The 24,161-nt window shown below is 43.8% G+C and overlaps 1 protein-coding gene across 4 annotated transcripts in view; it reads left to right on the forward strand.

Annotated features, from left to right (window-relative positions):
- Window positions 1–24,161, forward strand: part of LOC118356294 (vegetative cell wall protein gp1-like) — a 99,082-nt gene that overhangs the window by 59,811 nt on the left and 15,110 nt on the right. For 2 of the 4 annotated variants that reach the window (XM_035724059.1, XM_035724057.1), the window contains exons 1-2: window positions 47–1,061; window positions 17,986–18,135. In XM_035724059.1, coding sequence (XP_035579952.1) covers window positions 67–1,061; window positions 17,986–18,040 — 1,050 coding nt within the window. In that variant the 5' untranslated portion in view covers window positions 47–66 and the 3' untranslated portion in view covers window positions 18,041–18,135. Of the gene's footprint in view, window positions 1–46; window positions 1,062–17,985; window positions 18,136–21,619; window positions 21,726–24,161 lie in introns of those variants that run through there. The other 2 variants (XM_035724058.1, XR_004819620.1) reach the window with 2 other exon arrangements.

The following is a 24,161-nucleotide window of genomic DNA, read 5'->3' on the forward strand; positions in this document are numbered from 1 at the left end:
TGCCCCGGCCGCTGACTGCGGAAGCCAACGGCGCCTGCTGCTGAGGCTGCCATACGCTGCCACCCAATGACCCGGGGCTGCCCAACACTGCCGCCCGCTGCTTCCCTCTGCCGCCCCTGCAGCCGCTGCAGCTGCCGCTGCCACCGCCTCCTCCTGCTGCCTGCCTGCCACTCGCCCAGGCCTGCCTGCCACCGCCACCTGCCCCTGCCGCCTGCCTGCTGCCACTTCCTGCAGCCATCGCCTGTCGCCACCTGCTGCTGCTGCCTACCCCCACCGCCGCCGCTGCCCACCGCCGCCTGCTGCTGCCACTTCCCACCGCGGCTGCCACAGCCACCTGCTCCCACTAGCCCGCCGCTGCCTGCCGCCTGCTTGCCGCCACTGCCTACACCCGCTGCCACCTCCGCCTGCCTGCCGCAGCCTGCCGCCTGCCACCAGCCACTGCCTGCCACCGCTGTCGCTTCCCACTGCCGCTACTGCCAACGCTGGCTGCCACCTGCCCACCCCCCGCTGCTGCCACCACCTGCCGCTGCCAACGCCACTTTCCTGTCGCCCTTCCTGCCACCTCTGCCGCTGCCGCTTCCTCCCCGCCTGCTGCCGCCTGCCTACCACAGCCAGCCAACACTGCCTACCCTTGCTGTCGCCGCCGCCTGCAGCCCGCTGCCTGCCACCGCAGCTGCCGCAGCCGCCTGCTCCCACCTGCTTGCCACCTGCCTGTTGCCGCTTCCTGCCGCTGCTGCCTGCTACTGCCTGCCTCCTGCCAGCTGCCTACCCCCGCTGCCGCCGCCGCTGCCAGCCACCACCTGTCCGCCGCCTGCCTGCCGCCATTGCCTGCCAATGATGCCTGCCAATGATACCTGCCACCGCTGCCTGCCACCCACTGCTGCCGCCTGTTCCTATTTCCGAGGCCGGCCTGTTGACACTTACCGCTGCCTGCCACTGACACCTGCGTCCCGCTGCCTGCCACCGCTTCCTGTTGCCCCTGCCTGCCGCCCCCACCTGCCGCCTTCCTGCCGCCCCCACCACCGCTGTCACCCTCTGACGTCACTGTCACGCTGCCGGAGGTAATCACCATGCCAATGCTCTGAGAATTGTAGGTGGCTGTAGGCGGTGGCGGGGTGTGATCCTGGGGCCTCTCTTCCACGTGTAGGTCCCAGCGGAGCCTCAGGCACCTGGCTGCCGCCCACACTGGAGGCCGAGCACTGAGCTTTGGGGCTACTCGGTAGTTGTGCTGTGTGGGGACACCGAGGGGCGGGACCCTGGCTGAGAGCACCTCTTGGCAGCCCATCCACCAGACATCACCAAGATTGGACACCCAGTGTTCCCTCGGCACCACCGCCATGGCCCTCTGACGTCACTGGTGGGAGGTTGGATGTGATCAGCCCGTGCCAGCGCTCTGACAATTGTAGGGAGCCATAGGCAGTGGCGGCGCCTGATCCTGGGGCTCTCTGCCCTGCCCGTAGGTCCTGGGTGGGAGCCGCTGGCTGCAGCCCACACTGCTGGCCAAGCCCCCAGCAGCTGGGCTACTCTGGCGGTTGGGCAGTGCGGGGACACCAAGGGAGGGACTCTAGCCGAGAGCCCCTCTTGGGAGCCTGTCTCTGTGTCTGACACCCCGATTGGCCCCCCCCAGGGTTCCAACAGGGCTGCTGCCATGGCCCCCTGAAGTCACTGGCGCATCCCAGACACCATCACCGTGTGCCAGCGCTCTCAGAATTAATGTAGCTTCTGGGTCACTGAACTGCCTCACCTTTGCACTCTGTTGCCATGAAACCCTGGGGGCCACCCAGAGAGGAGGTCTTATTTTCCAAAGCCTGAGGGTGGTGGGAGCCAGGGAAGAGTTCAGTGGGCAGGGCCAGGCAGGCTTTGTATGTCGGAGGGGCCCTGGTGGCCTCAGAGGGGTCAGGGGAGCCTCCCAGTCATCACGGGAGTGTCGGGAAATGCAGATGCCCAGGTCACTCCCTCCGCCAACCCCATGAGGTAGAACTGAGTGTGAGCGTTCAGGGCATGGTGGTCCCCCAGAGGAAATGCAGACCCCCAGGCAACCCCCTTCTCTTAGCAGTATGGTCTGCCCTGAGCCCCCAGCCACCCCGGGAGGAAAAGGGGGCTAGCCTTAGAGCTGGGCCTGGAGTGGGCTGCCCCTTGCCTTTCTGGTCACAGACCCTGGCCCTCAGCACGGACTCTAGAGCATGGGTGCCAGCGCACCCCCCCTACCCACCCCCAAGCCTGTGCACATCCTGCTCCCTCTGCCTCAGGTCATAGTTTACATGGCCTCCTAGAAAGGCCTGCCCTGACCCAGGGTCCCTTCCCCATGCTGCCCCTGCATCTGCCTACCTAGCACTCACCAAGCTTTGCATTTCCTCCTGGGATGTGGGGTATCTGGTCTCTGTCCTTGTTTGGGTTTGACTTCCAATAGGGCAAGGACACCCTGGCATCCTCAAGGTCCAGAAATGTGCCTGGCACACAGTAGGCACGGCATAAATCCACTCCCCGTGAATGAAGGTGTCTGCACTGGGCTTGGCACTGAGTAAGCACTCAGCGTTGGCTTTATTTCCAGGCCTGCAGGGCGGGGGTGATCATGGAAGGCCCAGCTTGTGGGGCTGGCTGTGTCTCTAGTGTCCCCTGCCTGGGATGGCCTGAGGAAGGGCAGGGTCCTCGCTCAGCCCAAGCCTAGGGTTTCCCCACCCCGCCTGGAGTTGGCCCTGGCCAGGCTCTCTGTCCTCACCCTTGATGTGCCCCAATGGGGTGGGGTGGCAGGGGAGGGGTTGGAGAGTATACAAGTGGGGGGAGGTTGGTGTCAGGGAGGCCTGGGCTGCATAGGGGGAAGAAGTTGGGGGTGATATTCATGCAGGGACGGGGTGTCAGGACTGGGGGATGGGCTGGGGGCAGTATGGGAGGGCGCATGTCACAGGAGGGGAGCCCTTACCACTCCCCACCCACCCCACTGAACCCCCTCTGAGTCTTTTCATGAGTCTTGCATAAGGGATGGAGACAAGGGAGTGTGAGTGTAGGCCGCTTTCCAGGATTTGAACCAGGTCATGTGAGACATCTGTGTATACCCTTGTAACTAACACCCACATCAAGATCTTTCCCCTACACCTTCCTGTCTCAAAATTCAGTTCGAAGGAGATCAGTTTTCTCTGTATTATATGTTTGTCATGTATGATAACACACAAGATACCACATAACATGTGTGTCTGCTAAAAGCATCCCAATAGAACAACTGTGAGTCAGCTACCCAACCCAGGAATTGCTCCAGTACCAGTGAGTCCTCTCCTTCTCTCCAAAGGCACCTGCTGTGCTGAACTGTGTGTTTCCCTGGCTTTTATATATATATATAATATCTTCTCATGTATGTAGATATGTCTACACAGTGTGTCATTTGGTTTTGCTTGTCTTTGAGTGCCGTAACAATGGCATTAGACCGTGTGTACACTTGTGGGTCTTGCCTTCTCTACTTAACGTTACTTCTGAGATTCATCAGGTTGCTGGGGTGGAGCTGGTGTTCGTTCTTTTTCACCACTGTATAATATTCCAGTTGATTTGGGCATGCTCCTATCAATGGATATTTGAATCAGTCATGTTTTTTGCTAGTAGTAGTTGTGCTTCTATGCACATTTTTGTACCTGTCCCCTGGGACCCATAGGGAAGAATTTCTCAAAGGAATATATTGGGGTGTGGACCTGGTGTAGCACCATGTAAATATTTGAGAGAATGCCAAATTGTTCATGAATTCCTACCCTCACCAGCAGTATGTGAGGACCTCTGTTGATTCACAAGTATCTAACACGTGGTCCTGACAGGATTCTTGTATTTTGCTAATCAAGTGGGTGTTAATTGATATTTCACTGTGCTTTTACTTTGTGTTTCCTTCAATACTGGGGAAGCTGTGCATCTTTTCAGATGCTTATTCACCATTGATGGTTCCGGCTCTGTGAAATGCTCGTTCATGACTTTTGCCCATTTTCCTATTGAGTTGTTTTGGTTTTCTTTTTTCTTATTGAATTGTAAGTGTCTTATTTAATTCAATTATTTTATCAAAATATGATTTGCATTTAGTATAGTGCACATATTTTAGATGTACAGGTGGACTTTTATATTCATGTTCACTCATTGTCTTGGTCTGTTCGGGCTGCTATATAACAAAATGCCATAGACTGGTCGGCTTATAAACAACAGAAATTTTTTTTAAAGATTTTATTTATTTATTTGAGAGAGGGAGAGAGAGAGCATGAGAGTGCGGAGGGCCAGAGGGAGAAGCAGACTCCCCGCTGAGCAAGGAGCCTGATAAGGGACTCAATCCTGGGACCTGGAGATCACGACCCGAGCCAGAGGCAGATGCTCAACCGACTGAGCCACCCCAGTGCCCTGAAACAACACAAATTTCTTTCTCACAGTTCTGAGACTGGAAAATTTATGATCAAAATTTATGGCCAACATGGTCACCTTCCAATGAAGGCCCCCTTCTTGGTTCATAGTTTCTACTTTCTGGCTGTGTTGTCACTTGGTGGAAGGGGCTAGAGATCTCTCTGGAGCCTCTTTTATAAGGTACTAGTCCCATTCATGAGTGCTCCTCCTTCATGACGTAAGCACCTCCCACAGATCCCACCTCCTAATACCATCACATTGGGCATATGAATTTGGAGAAACACAAACATTTAGACCATAGAACTAACTCAGATCAAGATGTACAATATTTATAGCACCCAGAAGGCTCCCTCCCAGTCAGTACCCACAAAAAGCAATTGCTATTTAAGTCAATAAACTTTAAACATTTGGAATGATCTTTTAAAAAAAAGAAAAGATTTATTTATCCATGTGAGAGAGAGAGAGCACGCAGTGGGGAGGGGCAGAGGGAGAGGGAGAGAAAGTTCCAAGCAGACTCCATACTGACCGCAGAGTCTGACCTGGGGCTTGATCTCACAACCCTGAGATCACAACCTGAGCCCAAACCAAGAGTTGATCGTTCAATCGACTGCGCCCACCCAGGTGCCCCATTGGAATGCTCTTTCGTCTATTATGTGTGTATGTGCAAATGTCTTTTCTCAGTTTTTTATAGCAAATGAGTTTGGAACTTCCTTTATGGTTGTGTTTGATGAACAGAAGTTTTAAGCTTTAATGTAATTGAGTTTATCAACCATTACTTTTATTGTTAGTGCATTTTGTGTCTTGCTTAATAAAATTTTTCCTACCCAATAGGAAAAAGGTAGGCTTCCATGTTTTCATTTAAAAACTGAAAGTGTTGCTTTTAACATGTAGTCTCATATCTGTTTAGAATTGATTTTTGTGCTTGGTGTGAGGTTGGGATTCAATCCTGTATTTTCCATTTTTTTAAAAAGATTTTATTTATTTATTTGACAGAGAGAGACACAGTGAGAGAGGGAACACAAGCAGGGGGAGTGGGAGAGGCAGTAGCAGGCTTCTGCAGAGCAGGGAGCCCGATGTGGGGCTCGATCCCAGGACCCTGGAATCATGACCTGAGCTGAAGGCAGATGCTTAACAACTGAGCCACCCAGGTACCCCATGTGTTTTCCACTTAGATAATGGATTATCCCAGTAGTGTTTATTTGATGTGCTACTTCTATTATATGTGCTTGGGTCTACTTTCAGGCTCTCTGGTTTGTTCTTTTGGTCATTTTGTCTATCCCTGCATCACTATCAGAGCGTCTTAATTATGACGCTTCTCTAAAATGTTTTGCTATCTGGTAAGACAAATCTTCCGATCTTATTTTTCTTCTTGAGTGTCTTGGTTATTCTCATCTCTTCCCTTTTTAATCACATTTTTGAGTCAGCTTATCAAGTTACACACATGGACACACACACACACACACACACACACACAGAATTTTTATTGGCATTTTTGAAGTTTTTCTTGGAATTATATTAAATCTGTAGACCAATTTGGGAAGAATTGACAACTTAATAATACCGAATCCTCCAATCCATAAACATGGTATATTATCTCTCTTACTTAGGTCTTTTAAAATATCTTTTTTTTTTTTTTAAAGTAAGCTCCACACCCAGCATGGAGCCCAGCATGGGGCTTGAACTCACAACCCTGAGATCAAGACCTGAGCTGATATCAAAAATCAGCCACTGAACCAACTAAGCCACCCAGGTGCCCCTAAATATATTTAAATAAAATTTTATAATTTTTCCATACAGGGTTTGCGTAATTTTTTTTTAAATTTTTTTATTGTTATGTTAATCACCATATATTACATCATTAGTTTTTGGTGCAGTGTTCCATGATTCATTGTTTGTTCATAACACCCAGTGCTCCATGCAGAACGTGCCCTCCTCAATACCCATCACCAGGCTAACCCATCCCCCTACCCACCTCCCCTCTAGAACCCTCAGTTTGTTTTTCAGAGTCCATCATCTCTCATGGTTCGTCTCCCCCTCTGACATACTCCCCTTTTCTTCCTCTCCTGTTATCTTCTTCTTTTTCTTTTTTCTTAAAATATGTTGCGTTATTTGTTTCAGAAGTACAGAACTGTGATTCAACAGTCTTGCACAATTCACAGCGCTCACCGTAGCACATACCCTCCCCAATGTCTATCACCCAGCCACCCCATCCCTCCCACCCCCAACCACTCCAGTAACACTCAGTTTGTTTCCTGAGATTAAGAATTCCTCATATCAGTGAGGTCATGTGATACATGTCTTTCTCTGATTGACTTATTTCACTCAGCATAACACCCTCCAGTTCCATCCACGTCGTTGCAAATGGCAAGATCTCATTCCTTTTGATGGCTGCATAATATTCCATTGTGTATATATACCACACCTTCTTTATCCATTCATCTGTCGATGGGCATCTTGGCTCTTTCCACAGTTTGGCTATTGTGGACATTGCTGCTATAAACATTGGGGTACACGTACCCCTTCGGGTCCCTACCTTTATATCTTTGTGGTAAATACCCAGTAGTGCAATTGCTGGATCGAACGGTAGCTCTAATTTCAACTGTTTGAGGAACCTCCATACTGTTTTCCAGAGTGGTTGCACCAGCTTGCATTCCCACCAACAGTGTAGGAGGGTTCCCCTTTCTCCACATCCCCGCCAACATCTGTCGTTCCCTGACTTGTTAATTTTAGCCATTCTGACTGGTGTGAGGTGGTATCTCATTGAGGTTTTGATTTGGATTTCCCTGATGCTGAGCGATGTTGAGCACTTTTTCATGTGCCTGTTGGCCATTTGGATGTCTTCTTTGGAGAAATGTCTGTTCATGTCTTCTGCCCATTTCTTGATTGGATTATTTGTTCTTTGGGTGTTGAGTTTGATAAGTTCTTTATAGATTTTGGATACTAGCCCTTTATCTGATATGTCATTTGCAAATATTTTCTCCCATTCTGTCGGTTGTCTTTTGGTTTTGTGGACTGTTTCTTTTGCTGTGCAAAAGCTTTTTATCTTGATGAAATCCCAATAGTTCATTTTTGCGTTGGCTTCCCGTGCCTTTGGCGATGTTTCTAGGAAGAAGTTGCTGCGGCTAAGGTCGAAAAGGTTGCTACCTGTGTTCTCCTTTAGGATTTGGATGGACTCCTGTCTCACGTTTAGGTCTTTCAACCATTTGGAGTCTATTTTTGTGTGTGGTGTAAGGAAATGGTCCAGTTTCATTCTTCTGCATGTGGCTGTCCAATGTTCCCAACACCATTTGTTGAAGAGACTGTCTTTTTGCCATTGGACATTCTTTCCTGCTTTGTCAAAAATAAGTTGACCATAGAGTTGAGGGTCCCTTTCTGGGCTCTCGATTCTGTTCCATTGATCTATGTGTCTGTTTTTGTGCCAGTACCATACTGTCTTGATGACGACAGCTTTGTAATAGAGCTGGAAGTCCGGAATTGTGATGCCGCCAGCTTTGCTTTTCTTTTTCAATATTCCTCTGGCTATTCTGGGTCTCTTCTGGTTCCATACAAATTTTAGGATTATTTGTTCCATTTCTTTGAAAAAAGTGGATGGTATTTTGATGGGGATTGCATTCAATGTGTAGATTGCTCTAGGTAGCATTGACATCTTCACAATGTTGATTCTCCCAATCCATGAGCATGGAACGTTTTTCCATTTCTTTGTGTCTTCTTCAATTTCTTTCCTGAGTATTTTATAGTTTTCTGAGTACAGATCCTTTGCCTCTTTGGTTAGATTTATTCCTAGGTATCTAATGGTTTTGGGTGCAATTGTGAATGGGATCGACTCCTTGATTTGTCTCTCCTCTGTCTTGTTGTTGGTGTCTAGGAATGCCACTGATTTCTGTGCATTGATTTTATAGCCTGCTACTTTACTGAATTCCTGTATGAGTTCTAGCAGTTTTGGGGTGGAGTCTTTTGGGTTTTCCACATACAGTATCATATCGTCTGCAAAGAGTGAGAGTTTGACTTCCTCTTTGCCGATTTGGATGCCTTTGATTTCTTTTGTTGTCTGATTGCTGTGGCTAGGACTTCTAATACTATGTTGAATAGCAGTGGTGAGAGTGGACATCCCTGCCGCGTTCCTGACCTTAGGGGAAAAGCTCTCAGCCTTTCCCCATTGAGAATGATATTTGCTGTAGGTTTTTCATAGATGGCTTTTTTGATATTGAGGTGTGTACCCTCTATCCCTATACTCTGAAGAGTTTTGATCAAGAAAGGATGTTGTACTTTGTCAAATGCTTTTTCTGCATCTATTGAGAGGATCATATGATTCTTGCTCTTTCTTTTGTTAATGTATTGTATCACGTTGATTGATTTGCGGATGTTGAACCAGCCTTGCAGCCCAGGGATAAATCCCACTTGGTCATGGTGAATAATCTTTTTAATGTACTGTTGGATCCTATTGGCTAGTATTTTGGTGAGAATTTTTGCATCCATGTTCATCAAGGATATTGGTCTGTAATTCTCTTTTTTGATGGGGTCTTTGTCTGGTTTTGGGATCAAGGTAATGCTGGCCTCATAAAATGAGTTTGGAAGTTTCCCTTCCATTTCTATTTTTTGGAACAGTTTCAGGAGAATAGGTATTAATTCTTCTTTAAATGTCTGATAGAATTCCCCTGGGAAGCCATCTGGCCCTGGGCTTTTGTTTCTTGGGAGATTTTTGATGACTGCTTCAATTTCCTTAGTGGTTATAGGTCTGTTCACGTTTTCTATTTCTTCCTGGTTCAGTTTTGGTAGTTGATACATCTCTAGGAATGCCCCCATTTCTTCCAGGTTATCTAATTTGCTGGCATAGAGTTGCTCATAATATGTTCTTAGAATTTGTATTTCTTTGGTGTTGGTTGTGATCTCTCCTCTTTCATTCATGATTTGTTGATTTGGGTCATTTCTCTTTTCTTTTTGATCAGTCTGGCCAGGGGTTTATCAATCTTGTTAATTCTTTCAAAGAACCAGCTCCTAGTTTCGTTGATCTGTTCTACTGTTCTTTTGGTTTCTAGTTCATTGATTTCTGCTCTGATCTTTATTATTTCTCTTCTCCTGCTGGGTTTAGGCTTTGTTTGCTGTTCTTTCTCCAGCTCCTTTAGGTGTAGGGTTAGGTTGTGTATTTGGGACCTTTCTTGTTTCTTGAGAAAGGCTTGTATTGCTATATACTTTCCTCTCAGGACTGCCTTTGCTGTATCCCAAAGATTTTGAACAGTTGTGTTTTCATTTTCATTGGTTTCCATGAATTTTTTTAATTCTTCTTTAATTTCTTGGTTGACCCATTCATTCTTTAGTAGGATGCTCTTTAGCCTCCATGTATTTGAGTTCTTTCCGACTTTCCTCTTGTGGTTGAGTTCTAGTTTCAAAGCATTGTGGTCTGAAAATATGCAGGGAATGATCCCAATCTTTTGGTACCGATTGAGACCTGATTTGTGACCTAGGATGTGATCAATTCTGGAGAATGTTCCATGGGCACTAGAGAAGAATGTGTATTCCGTTGCTTTGGGATGGAATGTTCTGAATATGTCTGTGAAGTCCATTTGGTCCAGTGTGTCATTTAAAGTCTTTATTTCCTTGTTGATCTTTTGCTTAGAGGATCTGTCCATTTCAGTCAGGGGGGTGTTAAAGTCCCCCACTATTATTGTATTGTTGTCAATGTGTTTCCTTGCTTTTGTTATTAATTGCCTTATATAATTGGCTGCTCCCATGTTCGGGCATAGATATTTACAATTGTTAGATCTTCTTGTTGGATAGACCCTTTAAGTAGGATATAGTGTCCTTCCTCATCTCTTATTACAGTCTTTGTTTTAAAATCTAGTTTGTCTGATATAAGGATTGCCACCCCAGCTTTCTTTTGGTGTCCATTAGCATGGTAAATGGTTTTCCACCCCGTCACTTTCAATCTGGGGGTGTCTTTGGGTCTAAAATGAGTCTCTTGCAGACAGCATATGGATGGGTCTTGTTTTTTAATCCAATCTGATAGCCTGTGTCTTTTGATTGGGGCATTTAGCGCATTTACATTCAGGGTAACTATTGAAAGGTATGAATTTAGTGCCATTGTATTACCTGTAAGGTGACTGTTAACTGTCTGTTGTCTGTGTTCGTTTCTGCTCTTTGTTGCTTTTAGGTTCTCTCTTTGCTTAGAGGACCCCTCTCAATATTTCTTGGAGGGCTGGTTTCGTGTTTGCAAATTCCTTTAGTTTTTGTTTGTTCTGGAAGCTTTTTATCTCTCTATTTTCAATGATAGCCTAGCTGGATATAGTATTCTTGGCTGCATATTTTTCTCGTTTAGTGCTCTGAAGATATCATGCTAGTCCTTTCTGGCCTGCCAGGTCTCTGTGGATAGGTCTGTTGCCAATCTAATGTTTCTACCATTGTAGGTTACATATCTCTTCTCCCGAGCTGCTTTCAGGATTTTCTCTTTGTCTCTGAGACTCGTAGGTTTTACTATTAGATGTCGGGGTGTTGACCTATTTTTATTGATTTTGAGAGGGGTTCTCTGTGCCTCCTGGATTTTAATGCCTGTTTCCTTCCTCACATTAGGGAAGTTCTCTGCTATAATTTGCTCCAATATACCTTCTGCCCCTCTCTCTCTTTCTTCTTCTTCTGGGATCCCAATTATTCTAATGTTGTTTCGTCTTATTGAATCACTTATCTCTCGAATTCTGCCCTCGTGATCCTGTAGTTGTTTCTCTCTCTTTTTCTCAGCCTCTTTATTTTCCATCATTTGGTCTTCTATATCGCTGATTCTCTCTTCTGCCTCATTTATCCTAGCATTTAGTGCCCCCATTTTTGATTGCACCTCATCAATAGCCTTTTTGATTTCGATGTGGTTAGATTTTAGTTCTTTTATTTCTCCAGAAAGGGTTTCTCTAATAACTTCCACGCTTTTTTCAAGCCCAGCTAGTATCTTTAAAGTCATGATTCTGAACTCTAGGTCCGACATCGTACTAATGTCCGTATTGAGTAGGTCCCTGGCTGACGGTACTACCTCTTGTTCTTTTTGCTGAGGTGATTTCTTTCATCTTGTCATTTTGTCCAGAGGAGAATAGATGAATGAGAGAACAAAATGCTAACAGGTTTACAACGTCCCCAGCAAATATACTGTATACAAATCAGAAAAGACCTGAAACTAGGGGAAAAGAAAGGGAAAGAAAGAAAAAAGAAATAGAAAAAGAAAAAAAAAAGAAGAAAAAAAAAGATAAAAACAAAAACAAAACAATACAAAAAAAGCAGAATGTGATCAAATATGATCAGGCTAGTGCATAGATCAGTGCCACACACTAGATTTTGGGCGTATTTTGGTCTGTTAGAAAAAAGTGCCTCCTAAAATTTTAAAGGAAGAAAGACATATATGTACAAAATAAGGGTTGATACAAGGAAGGGATGGAAGATGACTGTAAAGATGAAAATTATAAAAGATTTTATAAAAGGACTTGGTAAGATAAGTTGTTTGGAAAAAGAAAGAAGATTTAAGAAGAAAAAAAAAGAAAAGGAAAAAGGGAGAGAATGTGATCAGGCAGGAGACTAGAACAAAGCCATACACTAGTGATTTAGGGTATATTTTGATCTGTTAGAAGAAACTGTACCTCAAAATTTTAAAGAGAGAACAACTTATATATATATGCCAAAAATAAGGTTAACTACTATGAAGGGATAAAATATGACTCTAAAAATGAAAAATAAAAAAAAATTTTTTTTTAAAAAAGGGATTGATAAGATGTTGGTTGAAAAAGGGAAAAAGAAAAATAAAAAAAAACAGTCAACAAAAATTAACTTTGATGAAATAATGGATCATGGTAAAAAAAAAAAAAAAAGCCATGAATCTATGTGCGGTATTCCCCTAGCGCTGGAGTTCTCCCATTCTCCTTGATCGATCAACTTGGTCTTGGCTTGCTGGCTGTTTGTGCTGATCTTCTGGGGGAGGGACCTGTTGCTGTGGTTTCCAAATGTCTTTGCCGGAGGCGGAATTGCCCCGCCCTTGTCGGTCCGGGCTAAGGAAGCTGCTCCGGTTTGCTCTCAGGAGCTTTTGTTCCCTGCAAGCTCTCGGTACAGCTTTGGAGGACCAGGGCAGAAATGGTGGCCTCCCAATCTCCACCCGGAGGAGCTGAGAACTCGGGGCCCCGCTCCTCAGTGTGCCCCCAGAGAAAAGCAGTCACTTCCGTGTCCCCGGTCTCCGGCCGCACTCCGTGCTCACCCGGCCTGTGATCGAGCGTTGCTATCTCTGGCACCCGACCCCGCACGGAGTCTCCAAACCCAGCAGATCCCTGCAGTGCATTCCCGCACCGCTCCTCCCCGGGAAGGAAGGGGAGTCTCCCCGGATCTGCTGCTTGTTGGGTCCCTGCTGGGGGAGCCGTGCCCCGACTGGGCCGCAGATCACCGTTTATGGCAACCCCGAGCTGAGAGCCCGCGACTCTGCTCCGTCTCTGCAGCCAGCTTCCCCGCTCTGATACCTGGGAGCTCTGGCGCACTCAGGCACCCCTGGTCTCTCTGTGACCCCAAGGGTCCTGAGACCACACTGTCCCGGGAGGATTCCACCCCCCGCTTAGCCACTGCAGCGACGTCCCTCCGCCGAGCCAACTTCTAAAAGGTCCGATTTTGTGCTCCGCGGCTCTATCACTTGCCAGAAGCGGCCGGCGGAGGCCCCTCCCCCGCCGTCTATCCTCCCGAATATCGCCTCGGATTCACTTCTCCGCACGTCCTACCTTCCAGTAAGTGGTCGCTTCTCTGTTCAGAGAGTTGTTGCTACTCTCCTGTTCGATCTCCTGTTGAGTTCGTAGGTGTTCAGAATGGTTTGATCCCTATTCAGCTGAATTCCTGAGATCAGACGAAATCTAGGTCTCTTACTCCTCTGCCATCTTGCTCCCTTCGGGTTTGCATAATTTTGTCCAGTGTTTTAGTTATCTTTAGTTTCTGTTGTTATTGTAAATAGTGTATTTTTAAATATTTTTTACCTGCTTTATAATTAGTATATAAAACTTGGCATATTTTTATATCATGATCTTATAGCCTGCTCCCTTATTAAACTCTCCTATTACTCCTGGGAATATGTAAATTATTTTAGGTTTTGTAATGACAGTATAAAGGAGAGAAAATGGAGCTATATAAAAACAAGGTTTTTATATACGACTGAAATTAAATTGGTGCTATATGAACTAGATTGCTATAAATGAAGATTTGAACTGTAACCCCCAAGGCAATCGCTAAGAAAATAACCAAAATATATGTCGTAAAAGAAACAACAGGACATTAGAAAATATCTATTTAACATAAAAAAAGGCAATAATAGAGGAACTGAGGAGCAAATGAAGACATAAGGCATATAGAAAACAAATGGCAAAATGGCGGATATAAGTTCTTATCAGTAATTTCATTAAATATAAATGGATCAAACACTTCCATTAGAAGCAAAGATTGGTAGAATGGATTTATTTTTTTAAGATTTTATTTATTTATTTGAGAGAAAGAGAGCACACAGGCAGTGGGGAGGGCAGAGGGAGAGGCAGACTCCCTCCCTGAGCAGGGAGCCTGACATGAGGCTTGATCCCAGGACCTTGAGGTCAGGACCTGAGTGAAAGGCAGAGGTTTAACCAACTGAGCCACCCACGTGACCCAGGTAGAATGGATTTAAAAACACAATCCAACTATGAGTTGTCTATAACAGGCTCAATTTGGATACAAAGACACAAATAGGTGTGCCTGGGTGGCTCAGTTGATGGAGTGTCTGCCTTCGGCTCAGATCACGATCCCAGGGTTCTGGGATTGAGCCCCACATCAGGATCCCTGCTCAATGGGGAGCCTGCTTCTCCCTCTCCTCCCTGCTCGTGCTCTCTCTCTTGCTCTCTCTCTCGCTCTCTCAAATAAATAAAATCTTAAAAAAAAAAAAAACAACTTCTGAAGACACAAATAGGTTGCAAGGAAAAGTAGGGAAAAAAGATATTCCTTGCAAGCATATAACCAAAAGAGAGCTGAGTGGCTATACCAACATAAGCTAAAATAGACTTGAAAACAAAAATTGTTACTAGAGACAGGACATTATATAATGATAGGAGAGTCACTCCATCAAAGTGATGTAACAATTATAAACATATAGGCAACATATGTACCTAACAACAGGGCCTCAAAGTGCATGAAGCAGGGTGCCTGGGTGGCTCAGTTGGTTGAGCGACTGCCTTTGGCTCAGGTCATGATCCTGGAGTCCCGGGATCGAGTCCCGCATCGGGCTCCCTGCTCAGCGAGGAGCCTGCTTCTCCCTTGGACGCTCCCCCATCTCCTGTACTCTCTCTCTCTCATTCTTGCTCTCTCAATAAATAAATAAATAAATCTTTAAAATAAAAGTGCATGAAGCAAAAACTGAGACAGTTGAAGGGAGAAATAGACAATTCAACAATAAGACTTGGAGGCTTCAACACCCCACTTTCAATAATGGGCAGAACAACTGGACAGAAGATCAGCAATGAAATGGGAGACTTGAAGAAGACTAGAAAGCTACTAAACCTCACAGAAAACTGTAGAATGCCCCACCCAGCAACAGCAAATACATATCTTCTCATGTGGACATAGAACAGTTTCCAGGGTAGACCCATAAAACAAGGAAGACAAGGCTCCATATGTTTAAAAGAAATGAAGTAATAGAAAGTATGTTCTCTGAGCACAAAGGAATGGAATTAGAAATAACAGGAAATTGGGAAAATTCACAAATATGTGGAAACTAAGTAACAAACTCCTAAATACCCAGTTGCTCAGAGAAGAAATCACAAGAGAAATTAGAAAATATTTTGAGGTTAATTAAAATGAAAGTTTGGAATGCCTGGGTAGCTCAGCCGGTTAAGCATCTGCCTTCAGCTCAGGTCATGATACCAGGGTCCTGGGATTGAGTCCAGCATTGGGCTCCCTGCGTGGCGGGAAGCCTGCTTCTCCCTCTGTCTGCTGGTCCCCCTGCTTGTGCTCACTCTCTCTTTCTGATAAATAAATAAAATAAATAAATAAATAAAATCTTTTAAAAAATGAAAGTTCAACATACCAAGTTTTAATCGATACAGCAAAAGCACTGCCTGGAGAGAAGTTTAGAGCTATAAGCACCTACATTAAAACTGAAGAAAGCTCTTTTTTTTTTTTAAAGGAGTCTCCATGCCCAGCATGGAGCCCAGTATTGTGCCGAACTCATGGCCCTAAGATCAAGACCTGAGCTGAGATCAAGAGTTGGACGCTTAACCGACTGAGCCACCCAGGTGCTCCAAAAGCTCTTCTTTTTTAATAAGATTTTATTTTTAAGTAATCTCTACACCCAGCGTGGGGCTTGAACTTAAAACTCTAAGTTCAAGAGTCCCATGCATTACTTAAGCCCACCAGGCACCCCCTGGAAGAAGGCTCTTAAATCAACAACATAAACTTCTACCTTATGAAACTAGAGAAATAAATGCCAACTAGAACCCAACGCAGGCAAAAACAAAAAAAATACATATTAGGGTGAAAATAAATGAAATGGAAAATAGGAGAACAATAGAGAAAATAATGAAGCCAAAACTGGGGTCTTTGGAAAGATCAATAGGATCGGCTAGGAAAAAAGAAGACTCAAGTGACTAAAATCCACAAAATGAAAAAGGGCACATTAATACTGACCAATAATTAAATAACTTAAATGAAATAGACTAATTTCAACTAATTTCTAGAAAGATGCAAACTGCCAAAACTGGCTCAAGAAGAAATAGATAATCTGAATAGACCTAAAATAAGAGATTGAGTTAGTGATAAAAAAAAAACTTCCTACAGGGGCACCTGGGTGGCTCAGTCGTTAAGCACCTGCCTTCGGCTCAGGTCATGATCCCAGGGTCCTGGGATCGAGTCCCGCATCAGGCTCCCTGCTCAGCGGGAAGCCTGCTTCTCCCTCTCCCACTCCCCCCGCTTGTGTTCCTACTCTCGCTGTGTCTCTCTCTGTCAAATAAATAAATAAAATCTTAAAAAAAAACTTCTTACAAAGAGTACACTTGTCGTGATTAGCACTGAGTAATGTATAGAAATCTTGAATAATTCTATTGTACACTGAAACTAATATATGTTAATTATACTGCAATAGAAAAATTTTTAAAACTGGAGGGAAAAAAAAAAAAAACTTCCTGCAAACATAAGCCCAGGACAAGATGGTCTCACTCGTGAATTCTACCAAACATTTAAAGAATTAATACCGTCACAGACTCTTTCAAGAAATACAGGGGAGGGAAACACTTATGAACTCATTGTATGAGACCAATATCAACCTGATACCAAAGTCGTCACAAGAAAGAAAACTACAGATCAATATCTCTTATGAGTATGACAAGGGACGAGAGGAAGAGGGTACTATCTTTCCAGAATGTCTCTTAGTTGATGGAGGGAAGGAGAGATGTTAAATAGTTTAACTAGTAAGTGATTGTATTTATATTAAATAAGTATGTATGTATTATAGATTACAAGGAAATGTGTGTGATTTTAAAAGAGGCAACAACACTGGAAAGAGGTTTTGAACTTGCAGAGACACATTGCCTATGGATCCTTAGAGGCCTTTGTGCAGCTTTCTTGGACAATAGGGATAAACAAATGAGGAATCAACTTTCTCTTCTCTATCCAAAACTTGAATACTGAAACCTTAAGGCCTCTGACTCATGGTACCATATTTGGATGTCCAGAGGTCAGACTCTCCTGCTCCTTGGGACATATCCCTCTTCATTCATGTTGTAAAGGACCCAAAGGCAGAAGAATGGAGGCAGGGTCCTGGGCTCACACATGCCACCAGCCCCAACACCTAAGCCTCTTGTCTTTCCTGAGCAAAGTGTCAGGATTCCAGGCCTGATGTGATCTCCCGGTTGGAGCAAGGCTGATTGCCATGGATGGGATGAGGGATATCCTTAGGGGGCCCTCTCCAGGTGGGAGGGAGTCTTGGGTGCTCACACACAAGGCTGTCCAGCAAGCCGGTGGTTTCTAGACATGGGGCCACAGAGCCTTCTCCCAGGGGAAGTCGGGGCTGCTTCAGAAACACTGAATAGCCTCAGTCCTGCCTCTGGGTGCCACTTGTTTGAGCATGAAGCTTCTCCTGCTCCTATTTGCTCATGTTCTGCAGTGCACATCCTTCCACCGATGCTCTATAAATGGTGCCTCTTCTAGACTGCACTTGGCTTCTCTTGCATTTCTCTCGGGTGCCCGCTGTCATACGTTTGCTGACTTGCTTAACCACGCTGGCATCTCTTGGTTTTGGTGTTGAGTTGGGCTGTGCTCTTCTCTGCCTTCTCTGCACTTAGTTCCCCTTTTCAGTATCTCTTCTGTCTGTTTCCATGGCCCCAGTTGTCGCCCTTCAATCCTCCATGAAGGACCGTTTTTATTCTCTGCCCCCATCTAATATACTTCCTGGACTTTCTGTAACCACTTTTTATCCGTCTCACTCCTTATTCATATATCACAATGGCTTCCATTCTCTGTGCTCAAAATTCCATAAGTAACTCATATAGATTATTATTTGAAGGCTGACAAAGCCCATTAAACTTATTCGTGTTTCAGTTACTTTATGCTTCAGTTTCTCCATATACGTTTCTTCTCTGACAGAGATTCTGCATTTGTAATTTCTTTCAGGCCAAGAAATAAGAACTTGAGCCAAAGATTCAAATCTGAAGCAAATTATTTCTGAAGACTTTTCCCCCTGGAGTAGCAGAAAAGCTCAACTCCCCAAGTGAAGTCTCAGGTTTTGGTGACTACTTAGGGTGTCACTGGAGATCTGCCCTGGTAAGTGATTGTCATTCATAAGGAAAAGCTGTAATGAATTTGTGGGAGACTTTAGTCTGAACTCAAACCTTATTTCATGGGAGCATATTCCTGAAGGTTACACAGTGCATAACTGTAACAATGACAGCAATAACTTCACACAACCCAGAACCTAATTAATCAAAAGAGAAGCTATACAAGTGAAAAGCCTCACAAATATAGCAAATGTGGAAAACACCTCTCAGCTGCACACATATCTTACTCAAATTCAGAGACATATTGGAACTTCAGAGACATACTGTCTCATAGTGGAGACAAAGCCTACAATTGCAAAGGATGTAGGTATACATTCAGTGATAGTGCATATCTTATCTTATTGAACATCAGAGACCCTATGTATATATGTATACATATGTATATGTGTATTTTGTTATTGAAGTATAATTAACACATAGTGTTATATTGGTTTCAGATGTACAACCTACTGATTCCACAAGTCTACACATTACTCAGTGCTCACCACAATAAATGTGGTTACCATCTGTCTTAACCATATGTTATTATAATATTATTGACTATATTCTCTATGTTGTACTTTTCATCTCCATGACTTATTTATTTTACAACTGGAAGTTTGTACCTCTTAATCCCCTTCACCTATTTTGCCCATCCCCCTACCTCCCATCTCTCTAGCAACCACCAGTTTTTTTTCTGTATTTGTGAATCTGTTTCTTTTTGTTTCTTCGTTTGTTTTGTTTTTAGGTTCTATGTATAGGTGAACTCATATAGTACTTATCTCTCTTTGTCTGACTTATTTTGCTTAGCATAATACTCTCTAGGTGATCCATGTTGTCTCATATGGCAAGATCTCATTCTTTTTGATGGCTAAGTAATATTGCATTATATATATGTTTCCTTCACCATTCACCTGTCAATGGACAATTAGGTTACTTCCATGTCTTGGCTATTGTAAACAATGCTGCAGTAAACATAGGGGCAGGTACATCTTTTTGAATTACTGTTTTTTTGTTTTGTTTTAATTTTTTATTTGAGTCTAGTCAACACACAATGTTACATCAGTTTCAGGTGTAGGTGTGAAATCTTATTAGTATAATGAATGTGAGAGAGCTGTTAGGCATACCTTTACTCCTCATTAATGTCAGAGAATTTGCTTTGGAAAAAAGTTCTACAAATGCAGAAATTGTGGGAGATCTTTCATAGGATCACACCTTATACAATGCACATTCAGAGAGATACCATATGAGTATAATGTAAATGAAAATCATTCAGCTGGGACTTATCTCTCGTCCAACTTCAGAGAACATACTGGGGAGAAATCCTATGAATGTAATGAATGTGAAAAAGCTTATAGTCAAAGTACTTATATCATGTGACATCAGAATATTCACACAGAAGTGAAAGGCTATTATTATTAATTATTATTATTATTATTACTTAAGAGAGAGAGCGTGCTCACATGGGTGCTAGCTGGGGGGAGGGGCAAAGGGAGAGGGAGAGAGAAAATCTTTTTTTTTTAAAGATTTTATTTATTTATTTGAGAGAGAGAGAATGAGAGATAGAGAGCACGAGAGGAAAGAGGGTCAGAGGGAGAAGCAGACTCCCTGCTGAGCAGGGAGCCCGATGTGGGACTCGATCCCGGGACTCCAGGATCATGACCTGAGCTGAAGGCAGTCGCTTAACCAACTGAGCCACCCAGGCACCCAGGGAGAGAGAGAATCTTAAGTAGGCTTCATGCCCAGAGTGCAGCCTGACGTGGGGCTTGATCTCACAACCCTGAGATCATGACCTGAGCCACAATCAAGAGTCAGACGCTTAACCAACTGCGCCACCCAGGCACCCCAAAAGCTTATTAATATAGTCAGTGTGGGAAGGCTTTTAACTAAAGTAAATATCTTAATCTGCATCACAGAGCTCCTACTGGGGTAAAACTCTATCAATGTCCTGGATGTGGCAAAGTCTATAATCATAGGTCATCCTTTATTCAACATAAGAGGATTCATACTGGAAAAAAACATTTGAATATTAAAAATATAGGAAAGCCTTTACTCAGAGCATTAAGCTTATTTTCTATCTGAGGATAAATATGGGAGAGAAATCCTATGAATGTACTGAATGCAACTAAGTCTATAATCATAGGTCATAGGATCCTCAACGTAAGAGGATCCATGCTGGAGAAAAGCCTTTTGAATGTAATGAATGTGGGAAAATTTTCTGATGGAACACACATCTTACTCAACACCAAGAATTCATACCAAGAAAAACCTTGTAAATGCAGTATGTGGCAAATCTTTCAGGAGAGTATACACCTTAATCAACATGAGAGAACTCATACTGAAGAAAAACCCTACAAGTGTAGTGATTGGTAGTAGTCACTACCAATCCTTTGGCCAGAGCACATATGTGACTCAACACCAGAAGATGCATGCTGGGGGAAAACCCTACGAATGTATGAAATGTGGGGAAGACTTCATCATAAGTGCTACCTTATTCACCATCAAGGATTCATAAGCGGGTGGGGGGGTGGGGAAACTGGGTGATGGGCATTAAGGAGGGCATGTGATGTGATCAGCACTGGGTGTTATATGCAACTAATGAATCATTGAACACTACATCAAAATCTAATGATGTACTATATATTGGCTAATTGAATTTAAATTTAAAAAGAAAAGGAAAAAAAGGATTTATAAGAGAAAAGTCTTAATGTGCCAAACATAAAGAAATTCAGACAAGAGAAATTCAACAAATACATTTAACGTGAGAAATATTTCAGCTATAATGCAAACTTCTCAACATCAGTGAAAGATCAGTTCAAGAGAGATATTCTATGAATAATAATCATGAGAAATACTTCAGCCATAGTATATTATTTATATGACATTATCTCTTTCTAATGAAGGATTCCTATGAATATAAATTTATAAAATATTGTAGTGAATTTTTATCTCTCACTAAATATTAGGGAATAAACACTGGAAGAAAGTACAAATAACATATTTTCACCACAAAATTAGTCAATAAAGTGAGCCCTTTCTCCCAATACTAGTAATCAACTTTCTAGAAAAATGTAAAAATAATGTATTTGTATCTTAATAGCATCTAGAAACAATATTACAAATGAGGAAAGAGTTTAATGTTACAAATCTGATGCCCAACTTTTTATAGAAGTAACTTTGAATTTGGTAAATATAAAACTGGCATGTCAGAGGCCTATACAGTATCTAATATTAATCTAAAACTAATTAATCTAGGCACTACAGTGATGAATCCTATTATCTTGAATTTACCTCAAAATTACAGTGTACTACATAGGGTTTTTCTTATTTGGCAGTTCCCAAATTTTGTTGCAAAAATTAGAGAAGGGATTTTTTTTTTGAGATGATTTAACCCAGATATTTTTCTTTGAAAATTATAGTTGTTCCTTTGATACCATCTGGAATCACCTCTTCTGCTTTTCTATCTTTGCTATTATGTTTAACAAACACAGGAATTAAAAGTCAAACATCCAAGGCACCTGGATGGCTCAGTCGGTGAAGCATCTGCCTTCAGCTCAGGTCATGACCCTGGATCAAGCCCCACATCAAGCCCCACATTGGGCTCCCAGCTCAGTGAGGAGTCTGCTTCTCCCTCTGCTTCTGCCCCTCTCCCTGCTCCTTCTCTCTCTCTCTCAATCTCAAATAAATAAATAAATAAATAAATCTTTAAAAAACTTAAAACTTCCTCTTTCCAGCTGTTTGAAGGGAGGGGTTTCTGTCCTTTTTAGCCAATCAGGTTATCATTAGCAAGTGCAGTTCAAAGAGCTCAGTATGCAAATTTAATGAGACTTAATAGCTAAGATTCCTTTACTGCCCTTATTAGTTCCCTTATTATTTAATAAAATCAAAACCCTTACATCTCCTACATTCAGCAAAAACAGTTCTGTTTCTCATCACAGGACTTTTGTCTTAAAAGTAACATATTTCAACTATTTCTAGAACATGGTTGTTTTTCCTTTATCAGCTTTTAAAAATTAATCTCTATGAGTTACATTATAAGGTAAGTGAAATAGGTGAGACCAGTTTTCTTAACTTATACACTGGAGTTTATGCATCCAAATGGACTATATCCTTCCAAATAGCCAACATAAAAGGTTCTCTGCTAAATCCTGGGCTATTTCCATTGTTTGCAATGCCTGAAATTCTCTTTGTTTTGAAATGGCCCTGGAGGAGTTTTCTGACCATGCAGGCAAATTAATGTCACTTAATGCCATGGATGCCTTCCAGTGGTGCTTTCTGGTTTTGTTCTGCCTGAGTCTCTTGACACTTTAGCCACTCAGCTGAGGACACTTGAAATGTTTCATTTTGTTGGTATGAGTAACAAATGAATTCTCCCAAAGAGTTAAGCATGACCCCTGGTGAAGGCCCAGTGGAGTTGTATCAGTCATCTCGGGCTGCCCTAACAAAATAACACAGATTGTGTGGCTTAAACAACAGAAATTGCTTTTTCTTACAGATCTGGAGGCTGGAAGTCCAGGGTCAGGGTGCCAGCACAGTCAGATTCTGGTGAGAGATCTCTTCCTGGCCTGCAGACAGCGGCCTTTTTGCCATGTCCTCACATGTTGGAGAAAGAGAAAGCTCTGATGTTCCTTCCTCTTCTCATAAGGGCACTAATCCCATCATAGATTCCCACCCCATGACTTCATCTAAACCTAATTATCTCCCAACGACCCCGCTGCCAAGTGCCATCACACTGGGGGCTAGGCCTTCAACATATGACTTTTGGAGGGGACACAAGCATTCAATCCCTAGCTGGGGTGCTTCATTTTGTCCATGTCAGAGCTGATTGGCCCAGGCATATAGATTTTTACTGATTTGTTGACATCACAGACACAGGTGGCTGGGCCCTGGGGATGTGCATCACCATAAATCATATGCCATGTGCCCTGAATAAATGAATAACTAATGGACAAGATTTCACTAAACCCATGCCTTCCAGGCACTGGTTGCACATTGTCACTCCCTTTTGGCCATAAATTAAGGGATGAATATAGTCTTTCCAGACAATATGACATAGGGCTTAGCATTTTATCATGAAAGTGCTTCTAAAACTTGATGAGAAAGTAGTAAGGCGAAAATGGTGGTGGAGTAGGAGGACTCTAGGCTCACCTCATCCCACAGATACAATTGGATTACTCCCAAATCATCCTAAATATCCCAGAAATCAACCAGAAGATTGGCAGAACAAACTCCACAACTAAAGGTAGAGAAGAGGCCACATTGAAGAAGGTAGGAAATGCAGAGACATGGTTTGGGAGAGAAACAGATCATGACTCCATGGTCAGGAGGGAGCTGTGGTCATGGAGAAGGGTGGGAGACAGACTAGCACATGGGAACGCAGGGGGAAAATGAATCCCCATAACAACTGGATTGGAAAGCAAGAGAGGCTGAGTTTCACGACTTCTGGCAAGCTGTGGGACATAAAGCTTGGAGTTTTAAAGGTCAATGGGCTTGGCTGGGATATACCCCTGAAGGCATTGCGCTGCTCTTGGAGAGAAGGCAGGCAGACAACCCACAGATATACAGCGTGGAAACACCGATCTGAAGAGCGCCTGGGGCACAGGGTGGGGAGGTTAATTGCTCATCTCAGAGTGTGTCCCAGAGAGGCAGTGTTCATGGAGAGACCCCTCTGGGAACAAAAGTGTCCAGCACCATTTCCCTCCCCTGTCTCTCAGCATAAACACAGGGCCACCTGCAGGAACCAGCGCATCACCAACACTTGCTACCTAACTTACTTACACCAAGTCCCGCCCCCTCCACTCCAGTGGAATCACGCTTCCAGTCATGCTTGCCTCAGTCCCAGTTTGGTGAGCCCCCTCCCCCAGAAGACTGGCCCAAACGCCTGTTTACACCATTCCCAACCAGGGAGTTTTGTAAGGCTTTGGTTCTGGTGGAAGCGGCAACAGACCAGCACAAGCAGAGCAGAGCACACTTCGTTAAATGCACCACATCCAAGCCAGGGACCAAACACTGCCCACAATAGGCAAAGAGAAC

This window comes from Zalophus californianus, chromosome 14 (assembly GCF_009762305.2).
Source record: "Zalophus californianus isolate mZalCal1 chromosome 14, mZalCal1.pri.v2, whole genome shotgun sequence".
NCBI classification, from domain to species: Eukaryota; Metazoa; Chordata; class Mammalia; order Carnivora; family Otariidae; genus Zalophus; species Zalophus californianus.